At 39.3% G+C, this 18627-nt stretch overlaps 1 protein-coding gene across 5 annotated transcripts in view; it reads right to left on the reverse strand.

Moving 5' to 3' along the window:
* The window catches only part of ripor2 (RHO family interacting cell polarization regulator 2), a 112231-nt gene that overhangs the window by 10985 nt on the left and 82619 nt on the right, over nucleotides 1-18627 (reverse strand). For 4 of the 5 annotated variants that reach the window (XM_088928524.1, XM_088928527.1, XM_088928528.1 and 1 more), the window contains exons 7-18: nucleotides 13508-13657; nucleotides 12482-12545; nucleotides 12323-12366; nucleotides 11795-11920; nucleotides 11182-11330; nucleotides 9230-9359; nucleotides 7228-7902; nucleotides 5976-6142; nucleotides 4373-4538; nucleotides 2449-2584; nucleotides 596-757; nucleotides 126-296 (exon numbers count right to left, since the gene is read on the reverse strand). In XM_088928524.1, the coding sequence (XP_088784650.1) occupies nucleotides 126-296; nucleotides 596-757; nucleotides 2449-2584; nucleotides 4373-4538; nucleotides 5976-6142; nucleotides 7228-7902; nucleotides 9230-9359; nucleotides 11182-11330; nucleotides 11795-11920; nucleotides 12323-12366; nucleotides 12482-12545; nucleotides 13508-13657 (2140 nt within the window). The remainder of the gene's footprint in view (nucleotides 1-125; nucleotides 297-595; nucleotides 758-2448; nucleotides 2585-4372; nucleotides 4539-5975; nucleotides 6143-7227; nucleotides 7903-9229; nucleotides 9360-11181; nucleotides 11331-11794; nucleotides 11921-12322; nucleotides 12367-12481; nucleotides 12546-13507; nucleotides 13658-18627) is intronic. The other variant, XM_088928526.1, reaches the window with a different exon arrangement.

An 18627-nucleotide genomic window follows, 5' to 3' on the forward strand; every position in this document is an offset into this window, starting at 1 on the left:
GTCGTTTACTTTAGACAACACATGGAATCTTTGGGCATGAATTTTCTAATAAGAGACTTTATGTGGTAAAAAGGCCTACATGAATCTAAGCTATTGCTCAGATGTCTAACTTGGGATGGCGGTACCTTCAATGGCAACTTGAAACAGGTGGTCCTCCATGTTGGAAACCCTATAGGTGGAGATGTAGTTTTGGAACTGGAAGATGGTGACCACGTCCTGGGAGAAAGTGCAGGGAGAGGAGGTGGAGGAGGCCAGCTCACTCCTGTCTGTCATTTCACTCACCACAGTCTGGATGGCTGGGGAAACAGAATACAGCAAACCTCCTGAATCCTGAATGAATCAGTGTTTTTCCACAACAATGCATCTGTGTATTTTTTACATAACTATACTTAAAATACAATTCCCTTGTTTAATTCCTTCAAGTTCAGTATTGAGCTTAAAAAACAAATCATGATAAATGACTATACTTTACCAAGCTAATTTGGCCAAATTATGTCAAGTATGATAATACCAAAGAAAAGCACTTAGAGAAAGGAAGATAAATTAGCTTTCATGAAATAAACCGGTCTCTCCTCTTGCAGCATTCTCCTCATACCTGTGTCAATGTCATCTGGGCATCTCTCCTGCAGGGCGGGAGCAAAGCAGTAGTGCATCTGCTTCAGGATCCTGTCTGACGTCGTGTGGAACATGCTTCCTGACCCACTGCACCCCACCCACAGTGACAACAAGGCCTGCTGTTGCGCCAATCCTGGGACAACTGAGGGAGCAAAGAAACACACCGTCAAGGCAAACACTTCCATGGCCCAACACACACTCACACACACAGACGGAAACGCCAACACAGCAGTGGTCACTGTCACATGCACTGCTGCTGTCACGGCCTAACAGGTGCTCCTTCACCCAGCTGCAATGTTCCATGGGGCCCCATAATACAGCAACACTTCCTTAACTCTCCCACTAACTCAGAATAGGACATGTGAACCTCTTATTAGAGCTTTAAGAATTCATGCCTCATTATCACAGCTTTTCTTCAGGTGCATCTGGTGAGGTGGGGCTGGGAGAGGCATACATATGGTATGGCCATACCTTAACGTATTATGTCTGACTGCATACTTTTCAACATATTTTTGTTTTTCTTTCTTACTACAAACTGCCAAATGCTTGTGTTCTGGTATTATTTGAAGGATTAGATTTTTGTTTCTGGTGAAGGAATAAATAATATGTTACAAATAGAGTGTAATAGATCATCCTGTCTGGATTTCTGAAAAGAAATATGATCATTGTGTTCAGTTTGCTTTGTTATAAACCATACTATATTAATACTATGTTTACTTGCCTAAAAGTGTTAGGTATTCATGCTGTGAAATTATTTTGAGTTTAAGGATTAAGATGGGTAAATGGTGTGTGCTCAACACTGTCACCTTTTGGATATTTTATACATTTTCACTCTGTGTTTTCAACCTTCTTCAGTTTCCTTCTGTTTTGTTGAATACCACCTCTTGGAAAAAAAAAATCAGATCATGTTTGAGGTTTCACTGGGGAGATGTAGGGTGTGAACTGTAAAGGAACAAGCAGAGGTTCATTCCAAGCTAAGAAGTAGAAAGAAAAGATCCAAGGCTTCAGCTGTGGAGTCTTCTTCAGGAGTGTGGGAGAAAGCAAAGGGTTGGGCAAGGAGACAATAGAAAGAGCCTGTGAGAATGGGTGCAGTGGGTGAGAAAGAGGGCCCAAACACATGGAAATCTTGGGGCTGAATTCCAGTGTTAAATGCTGAAATTTGTGAATGAATGGAGACATTGGTCAATGATTAAGAGCTGTTGGAAAGTGTGATCCTAGTTTCTAGATAGGTTTGGCTTCTAATGTCTTTCTGGAATAACAGTCCTGTGGAACAATGGGACTGAAGAGATCTCTGATCCTCACTGCTCTAATGTGTTCCTTGGTCTTCTCCCCGTTTCACCGATGTAAATGGCAGAGTGTTTCCTGCAAGTGATGCAATAAATGGACTTTAAATAACCAGACGGGCCATGTATTTGTGTGCTACTGGATATTTATTTGCAGGTGATGTAGCAGCTTATATTGCAACAAAGGGTTCTTGGCATGGATAATGGCTAAGGATGGTTAAGAGAACTGTGGATGGGAAGGTTATAATAAAATCACATTTGATTGCCTTTCCTACTTTCTTCTGCCATCCTCAAGTGCACACATCCATGTTTCCATTAATACCTCGACGGGTTTCACTGGGAATTTTGAAGTAGTTTAAACACCACCCTGATTATTTTTTTAAGAAAAAGAAGACTGCAGACAAAAACACAGACAAAAGTGTTATTTTGAAAGAAGGCAATAAAATGCAGAATGGATCAAAATTGATAAACAGCTAAGAAATTAAATGAGAGGAACACACATCTTTCTACCACTGACATTTTCTGACAAGCCAGATTTTAGGATACACACCCTCTGCAACAGAGCTGATGACCCCCAGCCTCTCTGTGCTGATCTCTCCCAGTTCCTCCAGCACCAGGGTCTGTACCGAGATTTTCTGCAGCACTGCTCGCCGGTGGGAAGGGCTCCCCCTGGAGGCCAAGAGCTGCTGGAACAACCAACCACAGGACAACACACCTCAGCTTCACTTGTTAGCACATTGCAGCTATCTGAAGACCAGGGTCACTGAGGTGCACACTGCATGATCATGTTGTTCACATCTTCCTGTGTTTAAAGCAGCTTGTAGTCTATGATGGGTGTGCTATAACTGTCATTTTTTTATTGATGGAGACTCTTCTGATTTGTATCTGTCTGCACTCCATTCCCTAGTGAGTCAAATCTGCAACATTTTTATAAGGATTAAGTTTTAATATTTTGTTAAATTGCTTTTTAATCTGCTAATGACAACATGTACCCAACTGGAAGCGCTGGGTGGGGAGGCACCAGAGCCTGTCTATACAGGGCAGAGCAATTTGGTGGGATGCCCAGGTCCTTACCTCACAGGGCTGGGGATCGGATGCTTGGAGGAACAATTTAATACAGCCAATCAAACCTGTTCTGCATGTTACTGAGAAGCTGACAGAAACCAGAGTATCCAGAGAAAACCCATGTGAACACAGGGAGAAGACAATTTATAGCAGGCAGCAGCACTCTTCTTCTCTACTCAAAGGTAATCTTGCTTCTGAGCCAGAAAAAGGTTATTAACATAGTATAGTGCCTTGCAAAAATATTCAAACCCTTCCTATGGTTTTCTATTGTGTGAAATTCTAAAATGATTAATTGTTTATAATATTTTTTACAGTTGACATTTTATTTAAAATTTAATGCACAAACAGAAGACTTCTAAAGGTTAGAGAAGATACAGTAAATCTAAAAAATACACAGAATAAAATAAAATATGTTGATTTCATAAGTATTCAGACTTATTACAGTGACAATTACAGCAGTACGACTGTTTGGGCATTTTCTATTACCTCTGCCAATCATCTTTGTGCATTTTTCGCCACTTTTGCTCAAGCTCCATAAATTGCTTGGAAATTGCATATGGACAGAAACTTACAAGCCTTTCAAGAGACCCACAATAGGATTCAAATCAGGATTTTGACTGGAGCACTAAAGGACATTCACTCTCTTATTCATAAGCCATTTCAGTGCTAATTTGGCCTTATGCTTTGGATCATTGTCCCGCTCAAGGGTGAATTTTTGTCCCAGTTGTAGGTCTGAAGTTGGTTTTCGCCAATACGTTTCTCCATCTATGTTCCAGTTTTCAATAACTTTCAAGTGCGTCCTGATGACAAGCATAACTACAAAAATAATGCTGCCACCACACTTGACAGTAAGGATGATGTTGATTGAGTGATACAGATACAGATATAATGCTTTTCATTCACAGCAAAAAAAATTCAATTTCTTCTGTTCTAACCCCAAACCTTTTTGCCAAATTTCCAATATCACTTTTGTGCTTTGTTGCAAATCTCATATGGACTTTGAGTGATTTTTTCAGTAACACACAAATCCACTTTGTGGAGTGACTGGGATATGGTTAACCCATGGATATTTTCTCCCATCCCAGCCACTGAACTCTGTAACTCTTTCAAAGTTGCTGTTGGTCTTATAGTTTCCTGTATATTCTATATTTGAAATTTGTAAGAATCATTTGTTCATATTTTGTATGGTTACACTGATGTTTCTGGCAGTCAAGTAGGCCAGAGAGTCAGAAAAACCTCCTCGCTTTTGTAACTTTTCTTACATTCTTTTCTCTTACGTTAGATGCATGAGTAGAATCTTGAAGGGCTGAGACTATATGCCAGTTCCAGAGCTGTCAGTGTGGGAAGGGATGCAAATTTATGTCAGTATCAACACAATAGTGTGAGACTGGAAATGTGATGGCAGGTACCTGTACAAGATAGCTGCAGTACTGGAGATGCTTAACAATGGCAATATCCAGACTCTCATTGCCAGTGGTTAGGGGCAGGGGGCTGCCAGCCACACTGTTCCCAACTCCTGTGTCTTCAGTCAGGGCTTCGCTCAGGTGACCTCTGGCCTCTGGGTGGTGCCCAGGCCTGTACATCATGAAAGTGATTAATAGGGACTCCTTGCTGAATATTTCATGCACAGCACAAGCAACAACCACTGCATGCAGTATCTCAACGAATGCAAATATTATAACAAAGTATGCTATTTAAAGCACAAAATTAAGATTAATAGTACTTTTCTGCCCTTGCTTTTACTGCTGCTGTAAAATGCAGTTTATGCAGAATGTTGACACTCAGCAATTTGGCTAGACTGTCAGTTTTGTTACATCTCAAAACGCTTTCCCAAAGAGCTCCTAGGCACACATAAGCTGCAAAACTATAAGTAATCTGTAGTAAGGTGGATATAGTATTTCACCCACTCCCTACCCTCTTTATACATCCATGTGTATGATGACTGGAGATGTGCACAATGTGAGGCTATTGAAAAAGTTCCATTTAAAATCTTAATTTGTGTTTCCAGAATCACCATTTTTAGATAGCTACTGTAGGTTTGACTGAATATTTGGGCTGCAGTAGCTCACTGTGACCAGGAATCCCCAAGCCATGGCACACAATTGACAGAGTGCTGTTGCAGTTGGGTTGGAATTATTTTCTTTTGTTTTATTGTCTCTAGATGAAACAGTGACTCCTGATCCCCAGGCACCTGCAGCAAGAGCTGCACTGCTCTTATAGTTGGAACCATCCCTCCTGTGAGGCTCTGTGGAACTGGTGGCTTGTCAAACAATGAAAGGCTCAGTAGATGTGTAAGGGACATTACAGTGTATGTGATGTCCCCACACAGTAAAAAGGTCATTGCCATGAGCTGAAGAGCAATACTTGACCAGTAGGATGATATTAAGATCCCTTCAAAATCAAAAAGAAAAATATCAAAGGACAACTGTACAGTACATGATGATTTTATATTTGAAGTGTGATTTATCTTTACTTACCGATAAATACTTTACTTGTATTCTTTTTCAGAATTTTTTGAAGACAAAAATCATACAGGCTGAAAAGTTCATATGACTTTACTCTCAGCTTGTCTTTCACAAACTGCTATAGAAAATGAGCAGGACTTTTGAATGGAACAACTGCAATAGCCGTCTCTCCTACATTCACGTAATGGCAACACAGACACAAGAACAGACAAGGTGGACAACAGTTATATTAGACTCCAGAGGAAACCTACACCATGCCTGTAAATTCGGCACCTGTGGTATTGTTACTGACAACCTTATTCCACTGCACTGAGTCACAGGGCTATAGAGGAAACAGGGGAAAGAAACAAGAGGTATTAGTGACCAAACTGGACAGGAAAAACACGCATGCACACACACATACACATACAAGAACATATCGGTCAAGGCCAGGCCCTTTTTCCAGAGATAGACTTGTGGATTTGCACCCCTGGGGGCTGAGCGTTAGTGGAGAGTGGGAAGGGGGAGTTTTGGTGCACCAATCCATTATGGGCTGTCCCTGACTCACCCAATCCTCTCTGACTCCATGTCAAAGAACACGGAGCGAGGAAGCCCGTCATCCCCGGTGTCATCGTCGTCAAAGTCTGAGGTGTTGAGGAAATCAAAGCTCTCTAAAGCGCTCTCAACAGTCAGACTTAAACTGGAGGACCTGCTCCTCTGTGCAGCCGGTTTACACTAAAAAAGCAGAAGAGCCACAGCTTCAAACTCTCACGGAGGACCATGCCTCACTGTGTCCCACTGCCCTCCTCTCAGAAAGACTGCGTGCTCTGTGTTGACAACCAAGCTGATATTTCCAAACACTTAAAAACACATTTTACACTACTTTAAGACTAATACAACAGTGCTGCAGTGAGATCGGTTTAAAGAGGAAAAAAACATATTTATTTTTTGTTTCACAGGAACATCATACACAAACAGGTGAGAGGAACTGAGTTCAACAGAGGAAAATATGAAGCAAATTGATACAAGTCCTATTAGTGAGAAACAGACACAAAGTGGCAATTGAAATGTATTAAGGCGCATTTAAGCCTGGAAACATGAAGAACATCTTCACACAAAGGGTTATGGGTGTCTGCTGTTGAAACAGATTCCCTGGGATCCCTTAGAAACAGATCCTCGGATAAAGAACTTACTGGGAATAAGCAAGCTAGATGTGCCAAATGGCCCTGCCTCATTTGTTAAGTATCTTATGTTTCAAAGTTAAAAAACAATTTCTTGCAACAAAAAATCTGGCAAAAAAGTAACAGCTTGCTACACAGTAAACATGCAGAAAAAAATTAAAATAATTTCTTATCCCCCCGAAAATTTATATTTTAAATCCATAAAAACTTTACTAAAATGTAGGCATTTAAGAACCAGAACATTAAAAAAGCAAATAACTAAGAATATATAAATGTTAAAATATTTTATTTTAAAATAGACATGAATAAGATGATATTTAAACAGAAGTCATAGTTTTGTGAAGGCCTCCAAAAATAAAAGAACATTTAAAAACTGCAATCAAACAAAAAGACAAATTACAAAAACAAAATTATATTTGTAACAAATTCTGAATGGGTCATCAATCAATACGATATTTCAACATTTATTACTATTTAAAGCATAAATAAAAACAAATCAAATGACGATCACTTTTATTTTTGAATGGGAAATAAGTAAACTTAAGAACATCAAAACAAAGAAACTCAAGTGTATAACTTAAAGACTCATACAGGAAGTCTATGCTGGAGCACCTGAGCATTCCCAGCGTCCACACTAACCTTCAGCAGATCCTCCAGACGCATGGCCTCCTGCTCCAGGTCCTGTAGCTCCTTGCACTGCTCTTCTACGCCCTCCAGCTTCAATAGCAGTCCCTGGATGGACTCTTCTAGGCTACTGTCCAGGAATGATCTGCTGCCCTCTGATCCCCAGCTCAGCGAGCCCTCTGACTTGTCTGGACAAGGGACCATTTCTGTTGAAGTCAGGCTCTTCACTAGCTGTTTGGTCAGGTTGCCTTCATCTGTGTCTAGCTCCACGGGCTTCAGTTCCAGAGCTTCATCCGAGTCCCGTAGCAGAGATTCTGAGATGCTGGCATTCAAGAACACATCTTCAGGCCTCACCATGGACAGCTGCTCCAAGCACAGGGAGGTAGGACCATTCTGGAGGCTCTCAGGTTGCTCCCACTCTGAGTCCATCTCACCCGCCAAAATGCCATTGTTTTCCTTTTCCCTCCCCTCCTGCTTCTCTCCTTGTTTTCCTTCTTCATTCTCCTCTCCCACCAAGTGCAAGGAATGACTGTCGTTCTCTGGCGGAGTGACTGTGATCTCTGGGTTGGAGAGGCCCAGACCTCCTGAGTGTGGCGAGGTGCTGCAATTAAGTGTTTCTGGGAAGGTGAAAGACAGACGCTTCCGTTCAGAACATGACCCACTGTCGAAGACATCATCAGGCAGGGTTGACTGCAATGAGAGAGGCACAAGATTAAGAGTTAAAAGAAGAAGTTGAAAGCCACTGAGGTATCTGTTGAGAAACCGAAACAAGGGCAGAATTCAGATCTGAAAATGCAGGCTCCAAAAAAGCAACAAATCAATAGTGTTGATTCTATTCAAGGTTGTCTCTGTGAAACAAAAATTCTTTGCTAGTTTGGAATTAATCAGGCCAACAGTACAACTACAGTGGGGACTGGAGATTCCCTAAGGTCCCAGGTTTACATCAGAATACAAATTATTGACACCTGTAATAAATGTTAACCAAACCATATCAAGAAAAAAAAACAAGCAAAGAAACACACACAGCACTCTGAGAATGGGCACACAGCAGACCCACAGGGACTCTCAGAGTGTGCACACAGCAGTGTCATACCACTGCACTCACATAAAGCTCCAGTTCTGACTTTGGCCGAAGTTTCAGAGAGGGCAGGTCACTGAATGAGCGGCTACGCCTCAGCTTCTCAAAAAATGTGTCCCGCAGGGTATCAACAAATGACAAGTGCTGTCTGTCCTGGGGATGTGGTAGCCACTTCTTCAAATGCCAAAAGTCAAAAAAGCGTTAGTAAGCAGCAAGCACTGGTTGAGTATAGGCTTGAAACAAAAAGCATATTGCACCTTGTTGCAGTCAGGTCAATGTGATTTATTATTCTACAAATAAGATAAGGAAAATGAACCCAAATACTAAAGGTAAGTATGGAATTGTCCCTGGTCTTTACTGACCAGTAAAGTCAGTAAAGGGTGGACAGAGGAGTGGTACTTAGACCTGCTGCCTCAAAGCTCCCAGTCCCTGGGATCAACTGTGGGTTGTGGACCTTTTCTTGTGGAGTTTGCATATTCCCCTTTGTGTGGGGTTTCACAAGTTGGCAGTTTTATGCAGCAGTTTCCTACATCTGTATGTGCACCTTGTGATGCGGCCTGGCATCCAGGCCCACCTGCTGTCCAGTGCCCTATGCTTCTGGGATAGTCAAGTTTCTGCGACCCTCACCAGGCACAAGTAGTTATTCTGATAACAGGTGGTTGGATGGATAATTAGAAGATTTGGCTTAGTAGTTAAAAGTTAATTCCAAATAAAGCTTGGAACCTAGTAGATCTTTTAGACTGAAGAAAATTTTCTTGATTCATTGTGATCTCACTGCTAGAGCTTGACATTAATAAACTGCCTTTTTTATTTAGTGAAGAAATCCACAGCTACCAGCAAAAGCAACAGCTGGTAACAGAAACAGCTAATAGCTGAAAATAAAGGAAAGCACCAGTTACCCCTCCTCCCTAATGAACCGAGGTATAAAGTGTAACTCACAAAGAAGGAGGTGTCCTCAAAAGTGGGTGTCTCAGGAGTGCCCTGGCTGTACACAGACACCCTCCTCTGCAGTGCAGAGGCCTTGTTCAGATTCCCAGAAGACAGGGTCAGGTCCTCGACATCAAATGGACTGGTGAGGAGAGAACAAGGGGGGCAGTCCTGTTAGAATATCTAAGAGAAAATTTTCTAACAGGACTACTACACATAATGAAGGGAAATCAGTAATTGATTTAATCTTTTACAGAAGTGGATCAAAAAAGTGTTCCACACTGTTTTTAGAATTGGGGATCAATGGTAGTAAAGCATACTGAAAATGATTTAATTACATTTTTTATTGTTTTTCAATTCCCACTTTTTCTGTCTGTATAGGTGGGTCTTGCTAGTTATACAACAAATAATATTAGATGGTGTGAGAAGAATAATTTTTAGTAATCATAACGTACATCTCTAAAGTTTTAATCAAGATTTTGAATCAAAATGTATTTTTTTCAAAAAAAGTGTCTTTCTTCTTTTATGTGTTACCTACAACCATGCTGTTTTTTCTTTTTGGTTTCAGCAATAGTTTGTCATTTCTATGATATACAGTATCAGTGTGGGATGTCTTGAATGCTGGACTCAAGTGTCTAGGCAAAAGCACTCTAATCTTTTTACAGATTATAGCCAGGTTATATCACACGCAGGAAAATGTGAAACCACTTGTCTGTGTTGTCTTTTCTGTGCACCAGAGCAACAGATGAGGATGATTGAAGTAGTAGGTTCAGGACTGCAAAGATGGTAACAGAAGATTGTTGGACAACACACCAAGGTGTTTAAAAATTCTTCTTCAATTTGAAAATTCTGTGCGAGGTTATTGAAGATCTGAAGGCGAAAATTGCCAAAAGCTAAATTATACTACATTATAGTATTACTATACTTATTATAGTAATACTATTATAGACTACTGTATGCTTATATTATGAAAATCGTTCAAGGCACACAATAAGCCTACATAGTGCAGCATGGTGGCACAGTGGTTAGCATTGCTACCTCGTAAGTTGCAATGGGGTCTGGGCTCATTCCTGGGGTGCTATCAATGTGGAGTTTGCATGTTCTCCCTGTGTTAACAGGGGTTTTTGCTGGGTGGTTTGGATGTTTCCCACAGTCCTAAGACACACTGGTAGGTTAGTTTGCTTCTGTAAAATAGGCTCTGGTGTGAGTGTGTGTCTGTGTTTCCCCTGTGATAGACTGGCGTCCTGTCTAGGGTGCTTCCCGTCTTGTGCCTGTTGCGTGCTGAGATGGACTGCAGCTCCCCCCGCAAACCTGAATTGAACTAAGTGATTAGAAAATAGATGGATGGGAGGTGGGAGGTTAAAACACAGCTAATCTTTCAGTCTGGAAATTATACTCAGTTTACCCAGCAGGGGACACTGTGCAATCATTGTGCAGGCCTCTATGGTTACGCAACAACCCTCTTATATTGCTGGCTGAAAAGAACTACTCACCCAGTATTAGTAGCAGATCATTCTGGCCTACTTTGTTTCATTCGTTTCTAAACATCTTAATTTCAAACTTTTGAAATTTAGCTTAGTTTCAACAAGTTTTTTAAAAAAGCAAACCAAATCATTGAGCAATAATTTGCAAAAAATGCATGCAAAGAATACTTATTTAGCACTATAAGAATAATTTGGTTATGTCTATTCTATAATGCCTCTGTATTCTGTTGGATCTAATATTTTCCAAGGGCCAATCAACTTTTTTATTCCTTTTAAGATTTCAAGGATCTCATTAAAGCCATCTTGCAGCCTCAGAAGGTCAAAGACCTTCTTCATTTTCAGCTTTAACTGTCCTTTCTCTGGAGAGTTCTCAGATGTTTTTCTCAGGATGTTTTGACGTACTTAATTTAGAAGGGAAATCTTGATTCAGTTTCTTTAAACTGAATTTTAAGAACTTCATTTTAAGAAGCTGCAACTCACAACCAGGTGACCTCCAGGTTGAGCTTGACAGTGCCGAGGTCATTGATGTCAACTGCAAGCACCTGAGGCCTAGCGGTAAACAAGTCCTTGGTTTCACAGATGACACTCCCAACCAAGATGTGAGAAGCCAGGCTTTTTAGTTCTGTCACCTGAAGAGCAGACAGGGGTCAGAGACAAATTAGAAAGTCTCAGAACAACTAACTAAAAACAAGCATGATGTTGAAGACATCAGGAAATATTTTGCTCTGATAAAAACCACTGAGTACAAACACTAAAGACAGAGTGGAAATCACAATGTGAGCCCCACCTATTTTGTATTGTTTGAAATCAAGACTGCAGATTTAAAATAATCAAGTGAAAAACACATCTGTCAATAGCTGTCAAAACAGAAATATGCTACTAGATACAAGCACTAATTGCACTAAAACAGTGGTAATATAATCATCACTGTCATGCAAGATGTCCTTTTAGATACATAATGTAATAAACAAGTTACAGTTATGAAAGAACTTCAAGCATTATATGTGACATCTGTAATGTGTGGATATATATGTATTGTATATTCAATGGTCAATTGCAATTGAAAGTGTTAAGATCATCTATAAGATTCTACCTTGATTGAAATGAGATCTGTGATAAGGGGCAAGAAGATCATTTCTTCACCATCCCAGCTCTGTCTTGCGTTGACTTCAATTTTACCCTTCAGCTTCCATCGCTGCCTTCCATACCGCATGAAAATCTGGGAAAACAAAACACACATGATGTGCAAAGACAGTTTTTATTTGTAGTACAACAACTATTACCACCAAAACATTGGTGTTGTATCTTAAAACCATATAGGGCAATTACTGCTAGGTGATAAATTAACAATATTTTTGCATGATTTACTCCGTGAAGAGTAAGTGGACAGAAAGAAGTCTCTTCTGCAACTCTCACATCTTTATTTTGAAACTGAGAAATCCTGCAAACAGACTCATGTGAATTAAGAATCTCAAGTATTGAAGACTGCAGTCCTGAGTATCTTGATAACTCCAGATGTGAGGTGACAGCAAAGTTTTCTTGCAGCTGTTCACTTTTGTTTCTATTGAATGAAGATAAGAAGAAAGATGTGTTTAGAAGTCCTGGAAGCAACAGTACTTACTTCATACTGGTCCCCTGGGCAGAGACGAGCAAAACCAGCCAGGCCTACAGGGTAAGCCAGAGAGAGAAGAGAAAAGGAGAATTATTCTGTGACTTAGATTCCAATTAAACAATTTAACATTACTGTAATACTAACAACTGCAAACTTCAGAATTCTTACCTTTCATTTTAATGTGGAACTCCCCCAAAAGATTTTCCAATTCACACTCATAAGTGCACATGTTCTGAGGGGTATAGAAGGAAAATGAGACAGTTGGTAGTTCCACCGAGGTGCAGCATGTGAGAGAATTTCTCCCTCATTAGATGTAGATTATGTACTGGGATAGGCATTTCCTTTCATATACCATCTTTTTTTGTTTTTTGATGACATCCCTTGTGAAATAAAGACTAGGTATGCAATGCTTTTTTTAACAAAAAGAAATTCTCGTTTCCTTAAATAGAATGTAAAAAGCACTGCCTTGAATAACCATTTTTGAGTGTGAAATGTACTAGTGGTAGTATTTTTCAAAGAGGTTTTTCATTCTGAATTATTTCATTATTTTTATTGGTATCTTTGAGTCTAGATTTTGTGACATTCATATCCTTTTTCATACAGAATCATTCCTGATCCACACATTATTGCCTTTTTACACTTGAGGTTTGGAGCACTATTTCTATGGTCATCCTTTCTCTAGATCTAGAACAATCACCTCAGGACATAGTCATCCTCTTTATTCCCAGCAGCACCATCCTCAGGAGAGTCACCCTCTCTAGTCCCAGTAAGGGAAACAGTAGCTAATTCTCTGCGTTTTCAAGTACAACAGGCCCTGGGCAATATATAATTTATTACACAAGACCTTACAGAAGACCAAGAAATAAATACAGCTGCATTGTTTACAAGTTCTGGAACTTTCCCTGAGAAACATTAATTTCTAATTTATTAAGTGTATTATTATGTGTAAACATTACTTTCTACATTTATAGAAGTAATTTAAGATAAAGTGTGTGAATATTTATGTCAGTGACAGTAAATAAACCCATTTCATCAAATATAAAACACATATGTCACTATGACTCAGACATAATGAGACATGTCTCAGTTAAATCTCTCAAATTACACTACCTTCAAAGATGTTAAAGGTATTATTTTTCAGAAATAAAAGAACAGGGAGGTTTGTTTTTTCCTATTACAAGACCTGGCATTTACCTCGCTGTACTCTTTGTAGCGTCTGTTGATCTCAGCCAGGCTCTCTCTCGTGCCCTTGGTGGAGGGCGACGCACTAAATGCCTGTTTCATCTTGCAGGCGCCATCACGCAAACGTCTCTGGATACAGAAGGCTTCATACAGCTCATCCACCTGCCAGGAACAAATAAACAGATTCTCTTCACTCAGGCACGTACTCAGACAGGTATGCGCTATAGCCAAGCACTCTACATTGCAATGGCTGTCACTTACAAATGAGTAATGCTGCTCATTTGTGAGCACCTGGTGTGAGGGTCTGTTCATAGAGCAGATGCTGCTGACTGCACTGTAACAGCGCTGCTAGACACCTTGTCATCTGCCCTGCCAGTGACCATTCTTTTTACTCATTTTTCTGATGAGACTGAAAGTGAAGCAACAGAAAATTGCTTTTCTAACACCTTTTGGCTTGATTTGAATCCTGGCCTGCCAGCTGTGGGGTAGGTGCTGCAATAAGATAAGGCATACTTATTACTGTATGTAATAAAAATAATGATTTATCACTCTTTGTGGGATACGTACATCCAGTAGGACATAAATAAGGTTTAGAGGTAGGATAAGAAGGATCTACTTGCAAATATGCCATGTTTATTACCATAATTATATAAAGATCAAGATTTCAGATCATCACTTTTTAGGACATTCAAAAGAAATTAAAAGGTTAAAATCTTGGTGCTAGACAGAAATCACACAGGGAAAGTTTGTTAATGATGAGCTATAATCCCTGTGTGTTACTGAAATACTAGGGTATTTTGTGCTTTTGTTCTAAAAATCTTCTCTATAGACATATATTAATTAATGCATTACAGGTCAGTCAGGGAAAGAAGCCTTTGGCTGCTAAATTCAAAGTGGAAACATCTTTTTGTTTAATAATGAATTACTGTCGAGTAAATAACACAAGCTTTCAGAATAGGGCTAAGTTTGTAAAGTGAGAATGGCCTGTACTGTAGGTGCTTTTTGGTGTCGGCTTTGGAACAGAACAAATTAACATGTTTTTCAGACTGATAAGCAAATGCAATCACACCTCTATTATCATGGAAATGCACATTTAGACCATTCACAATTGATCGCACATTGGCTGACTTTCTTTCCCACTCAAATTAATTATGCAAATCCTCTTCAGCCTGTAGAGATCCTGGGATACACTGTTCCACTGTCCCTGCATCGCTCCATGGAATTCCCATTCCTCTTTCTGTAAATCCGGCAGGCTTAATTTAACGCTCCTGACTGTGCATTTGAATGTGGTCAGACACTGCAGACAGTTCATAATCAGACCACCACAGGGATGATAATACAAAGACAGTGGCATGAGGCTGGAAGGTATGTTTTTTCAATTTTAAAAGAAGGCAAAAAGCAGCAGCTTTCGACAGTCACATTTGGATTTTTTTTAAAGGAAAATGTTTTCATGTTACAAAATTAGAAATATGGAAATGTCTACAAAAATGTCCAAATCAGATCTCAGTGAAGTGCAGTGTGATTATTTGGGTATATATTTAACTACAGTATATAGTAAGTAGTATAATGGTAAACAAAAACATAATTAGTGTAATGGTAAATGCTCTATGAACATAAAGCAAAAGTGTGTAGCGTTGCCTTAGCATCACATCCTACACCTTGCAGCGTCCAAAAAAAAAGAGAATGAAACTGCAAGCTCCTAAAAAATCTCTGATCGTGGGGATCATGGGTTAGATCAGTGGTGTCTAATTGTGGTCCTGGAGGGCCAGTGTCTGCAGGTTTTCTAGGTCTCTTTAAAGCACAACCACTTATAAAGCTGGGAGATGTTAAACAGGACATTAGTGGGCTAATTTAAGTTAAGAGCCTTGTTTTACTGAAAATCTTCCAGGACCAGACGAGAATGATCTGAAAGAAGAGGAAAACAGCTTTGCCAAAACATGAAAGGGTCACACGTTGAAATGACAGATTATTCCTGCAGGAGTTAATGTGGTTTGCTGGTTTACTGGAACAGTATGTCCTATTTCACATTAATAAATGCCTTTAAGCAGGTTTTCTGTGGAGCAGTTTGATTGTGGAAGATAGAGGTGTTGTTTTCATCATTTAATACTAACTCTGTTTTCTCTCTGGGCTTAACTCCAAGACAGATTAATTGCCCTTTCATTACAGTCTTGCCCAGTACTATTCAGCAAGCTTCCCTAAGTACCCCAGAGATTTATTTTGACACCCATTTAATTAAGTTGGGAAATAAAACATACTCTCAAGGCAAATTTTGCAACACCAAATTACGACAAAACAAATGGAGACAAATTAATGAAGTTAATGTCAGCTTTTTCTTTTCTTTTCTTTAAAAATGCCAGCTTTCCAGGAACAACTCCCATACTGGTTTGGAAAAATGAGATGTTTTTTCACCTCCAAATGTCCGCATACAGAGATATCCAACATTTCGACACATTTCAAGTCTCCACAATGTTTTACAGGAGAGGTAACAAACTGGAGAAGCAGCATGTCTCTCACTGATGTCTCTAAGCAACTCTGTTTAGTCTCCTTACCTACTAATCCCTATTTTAACTCAGCAATGCTCTGCCAGTTGTGTGCTGGTGCTCGGAGAATCCTGGTAAGAGTCAGCTAGTGACATCTAGATCATGTAGTCTAACCTGCGCTCTGAGTGAGCACTTTTCTTGTCTTATGCACTTGGGAGCCCCTGTTTGTACAAACAGTAAACATTACCTACAGAAATGGTGAGTGGAAAAACTATGGTGTATACAGTTGGGTGGATCATACCAATGAAAATCCAGAAACTCATTATCAAGCATTCCAAGGCCCCTTGAAATCTTGAAATCACTGAGTTGCCCATCAGGAACAATATTATATTGCTAGATATCCTTTATGGAACAGAGCTGCTTTTCTGCAAGCATGATTTTAAAGTATCATTTAGACCAACAATACTTGTCAATGTCAGTCAACTGTATACAGAAACAAATAAGAAAGAACAATTCAAAAAGCATGCAACTGCATATTGACCAGAGCATGAATGTGTTTCTTCCAGATAAAGAGGTGCATAAATATTTTGGCAAGAGGGTAGTTTTCCTGGATTGTTTGTAGCAAATACAACAATGAATCCACAAAGTAAAAGCAATTTTTTTAGATTAGTAGCTGCTGGAAGCTGGTGCTCTGATAACATAAAAACATCGCCCACAGCCGTAGTAGGCCTTCATGTTGCATGAAAGGGGACCTAACTGTAAGTGCTGGCTTTCCTTTTTCTTTCATTAAATAGAGCTCTTTGAGGGAACTTGGCCCATCTTGGCAAACATGTACCAGGCTGATCAATCTCATCAAATATAAATTTGTGCTGGGGGCAGTGTTCTGTGTCTGCATGTTGTAACTGTTTTTTTAAAGAATATATATATAATTAAATATATATATATGTTGATTAAAAATATGTTTTCCCTGCAATAATCTGTTCTTGATGGCTTGTACTCTTCAACAAAAATCTTACTCTTACACCTTCAGAGAAAATTGTTGATGCTTTGTTGTGACAAAGTACTATGTTTTAAGGTTGAACCTTTTAAAAAACAAATGGATAATTCTTTAATCTGAGGTACAATTTAAGTATTTTCTAAATCTTTTATTTTTTACGGAAAGGTGTAAAAAATATGATCCAAGCACTGAAAACCATGAATCTAATGTATAGTGTTGTACTGCTATGAAACAATTCTTCTTGTTCATACGTAAGTATTGATATATTCATACCATAGCAAAGTTAGCCCTCCCATTCATTTCAGTGTTCCCTGTGTTGTCACACCTGTGGAAATACTCCAAGACATCCCCGGAGTGAAAGACTGAATCACAGTTATACATGTCCCTCTCCTGCATTAAGGTCTTTTAAATGCCAAAGCCTCTAGTCAGATCAGATACTTTGAAGGCTGTGCTTTCAGTAGAGTTGGTAATCTAAGGTCTAGAAAGATGGTGCAACAGTTTTAAACTTAATCTCTTATTAGTATTTACTGACTATGCAGTACCTATTTATTATATATTTATTTTCTTTTAGGGGTAAAAATATTCTCCTATATTTTCAATAAAACCTTATAAATATACCTTTTGTGGTTTTACAACTATGGGTTTACAACTCTTGCATAATTGCATTTAACTTGATATACTTTTCCTCAGCCAAATGATGTACTGAACTAGTAAAGAACACAAGAGCGTTACTTTAGAAAAGCTGTATATAAATTGAGGCATACATGCCTAGTCAGTCAATTAGATTGCTTAGCTTTAGTTGCTAGTAGCTAAGTGATCCCAGGAACTCATCTAGCTCCTTCTTTATCTAGCTTCAGTAAAATGACTGGTTACTTGTTCAGGTTAGTCTCCTTTGTGAAAAGCAACCTTTGTGTAAAGATTATCCTCCTGTTCACAATAGCAAATGCATTTCCAAGTACTTCTGTCTTTTGTCTTCTGGTTTGGTCTTCACTGATGATTAAATGACATCCATTGGATTGACTGTGCCAAGTACCTTTGAAGACTCTTTCTTCATAATATATTCATTCAAACCCAGAAATATACCTAGACCAAGATGATTCTAGCAATATTCTTTAAATGTGACAACAACCATTGTACATGAGATCTAATGCATAGCACCATTTTAATAACTACTTAAGATGAAGACAATATTGCCCAGTCTGCAGTTTAACAATAGCCCAACACATCATATTTTCCTGTAGACTTACTCTGTTTCTTTGCAGCTTTGAGTACTTCAATTACATTTTCTTATCTTCACTTCATGAAACAAATGTGAATGTGAATGTGAATTTCAAAATCTCTGGGTGGAAGAAATTACATTTCAGAAATGTGATCCAAGCTGGGTTTTTGCCAGTCTACAATCTGCTCTGAAGGAGTTAAGAGCAGAGCATGGAGTTTCAGGTTTCTGGCTAACGCTGGTACTACTGGGAATCAGATATCACCTTCACAGCTGGAGAGAAACTGACCCCACCATGTTCTTCTCTCACTACAATGACCAACACCTCTCTGGAACAAGCAGGAGAAACACAGGCAGCTGACTCAGTGCCACAGTCTTAATTATTCATCTTTACCCAACTTAGCAGTTAGCAGTGAGGGGAACTGTTTCATGAAGGAAT

Source organism: Atractosteus spatula, chromosome 12, assembly GCF_055471065.1.
Source record: "Atractosteus spatula isolate fAtrSpa1 chromosome 12, fAtrSpa1.hap1, whole genome shotgun sequence".
Taxonomy (NCBI): Eukaryota; Metazoa; Chordata; class Actinopteri; order Semionotiformes; family Lepisosteidae; genus Atractosteus; species Atractosteus spatula.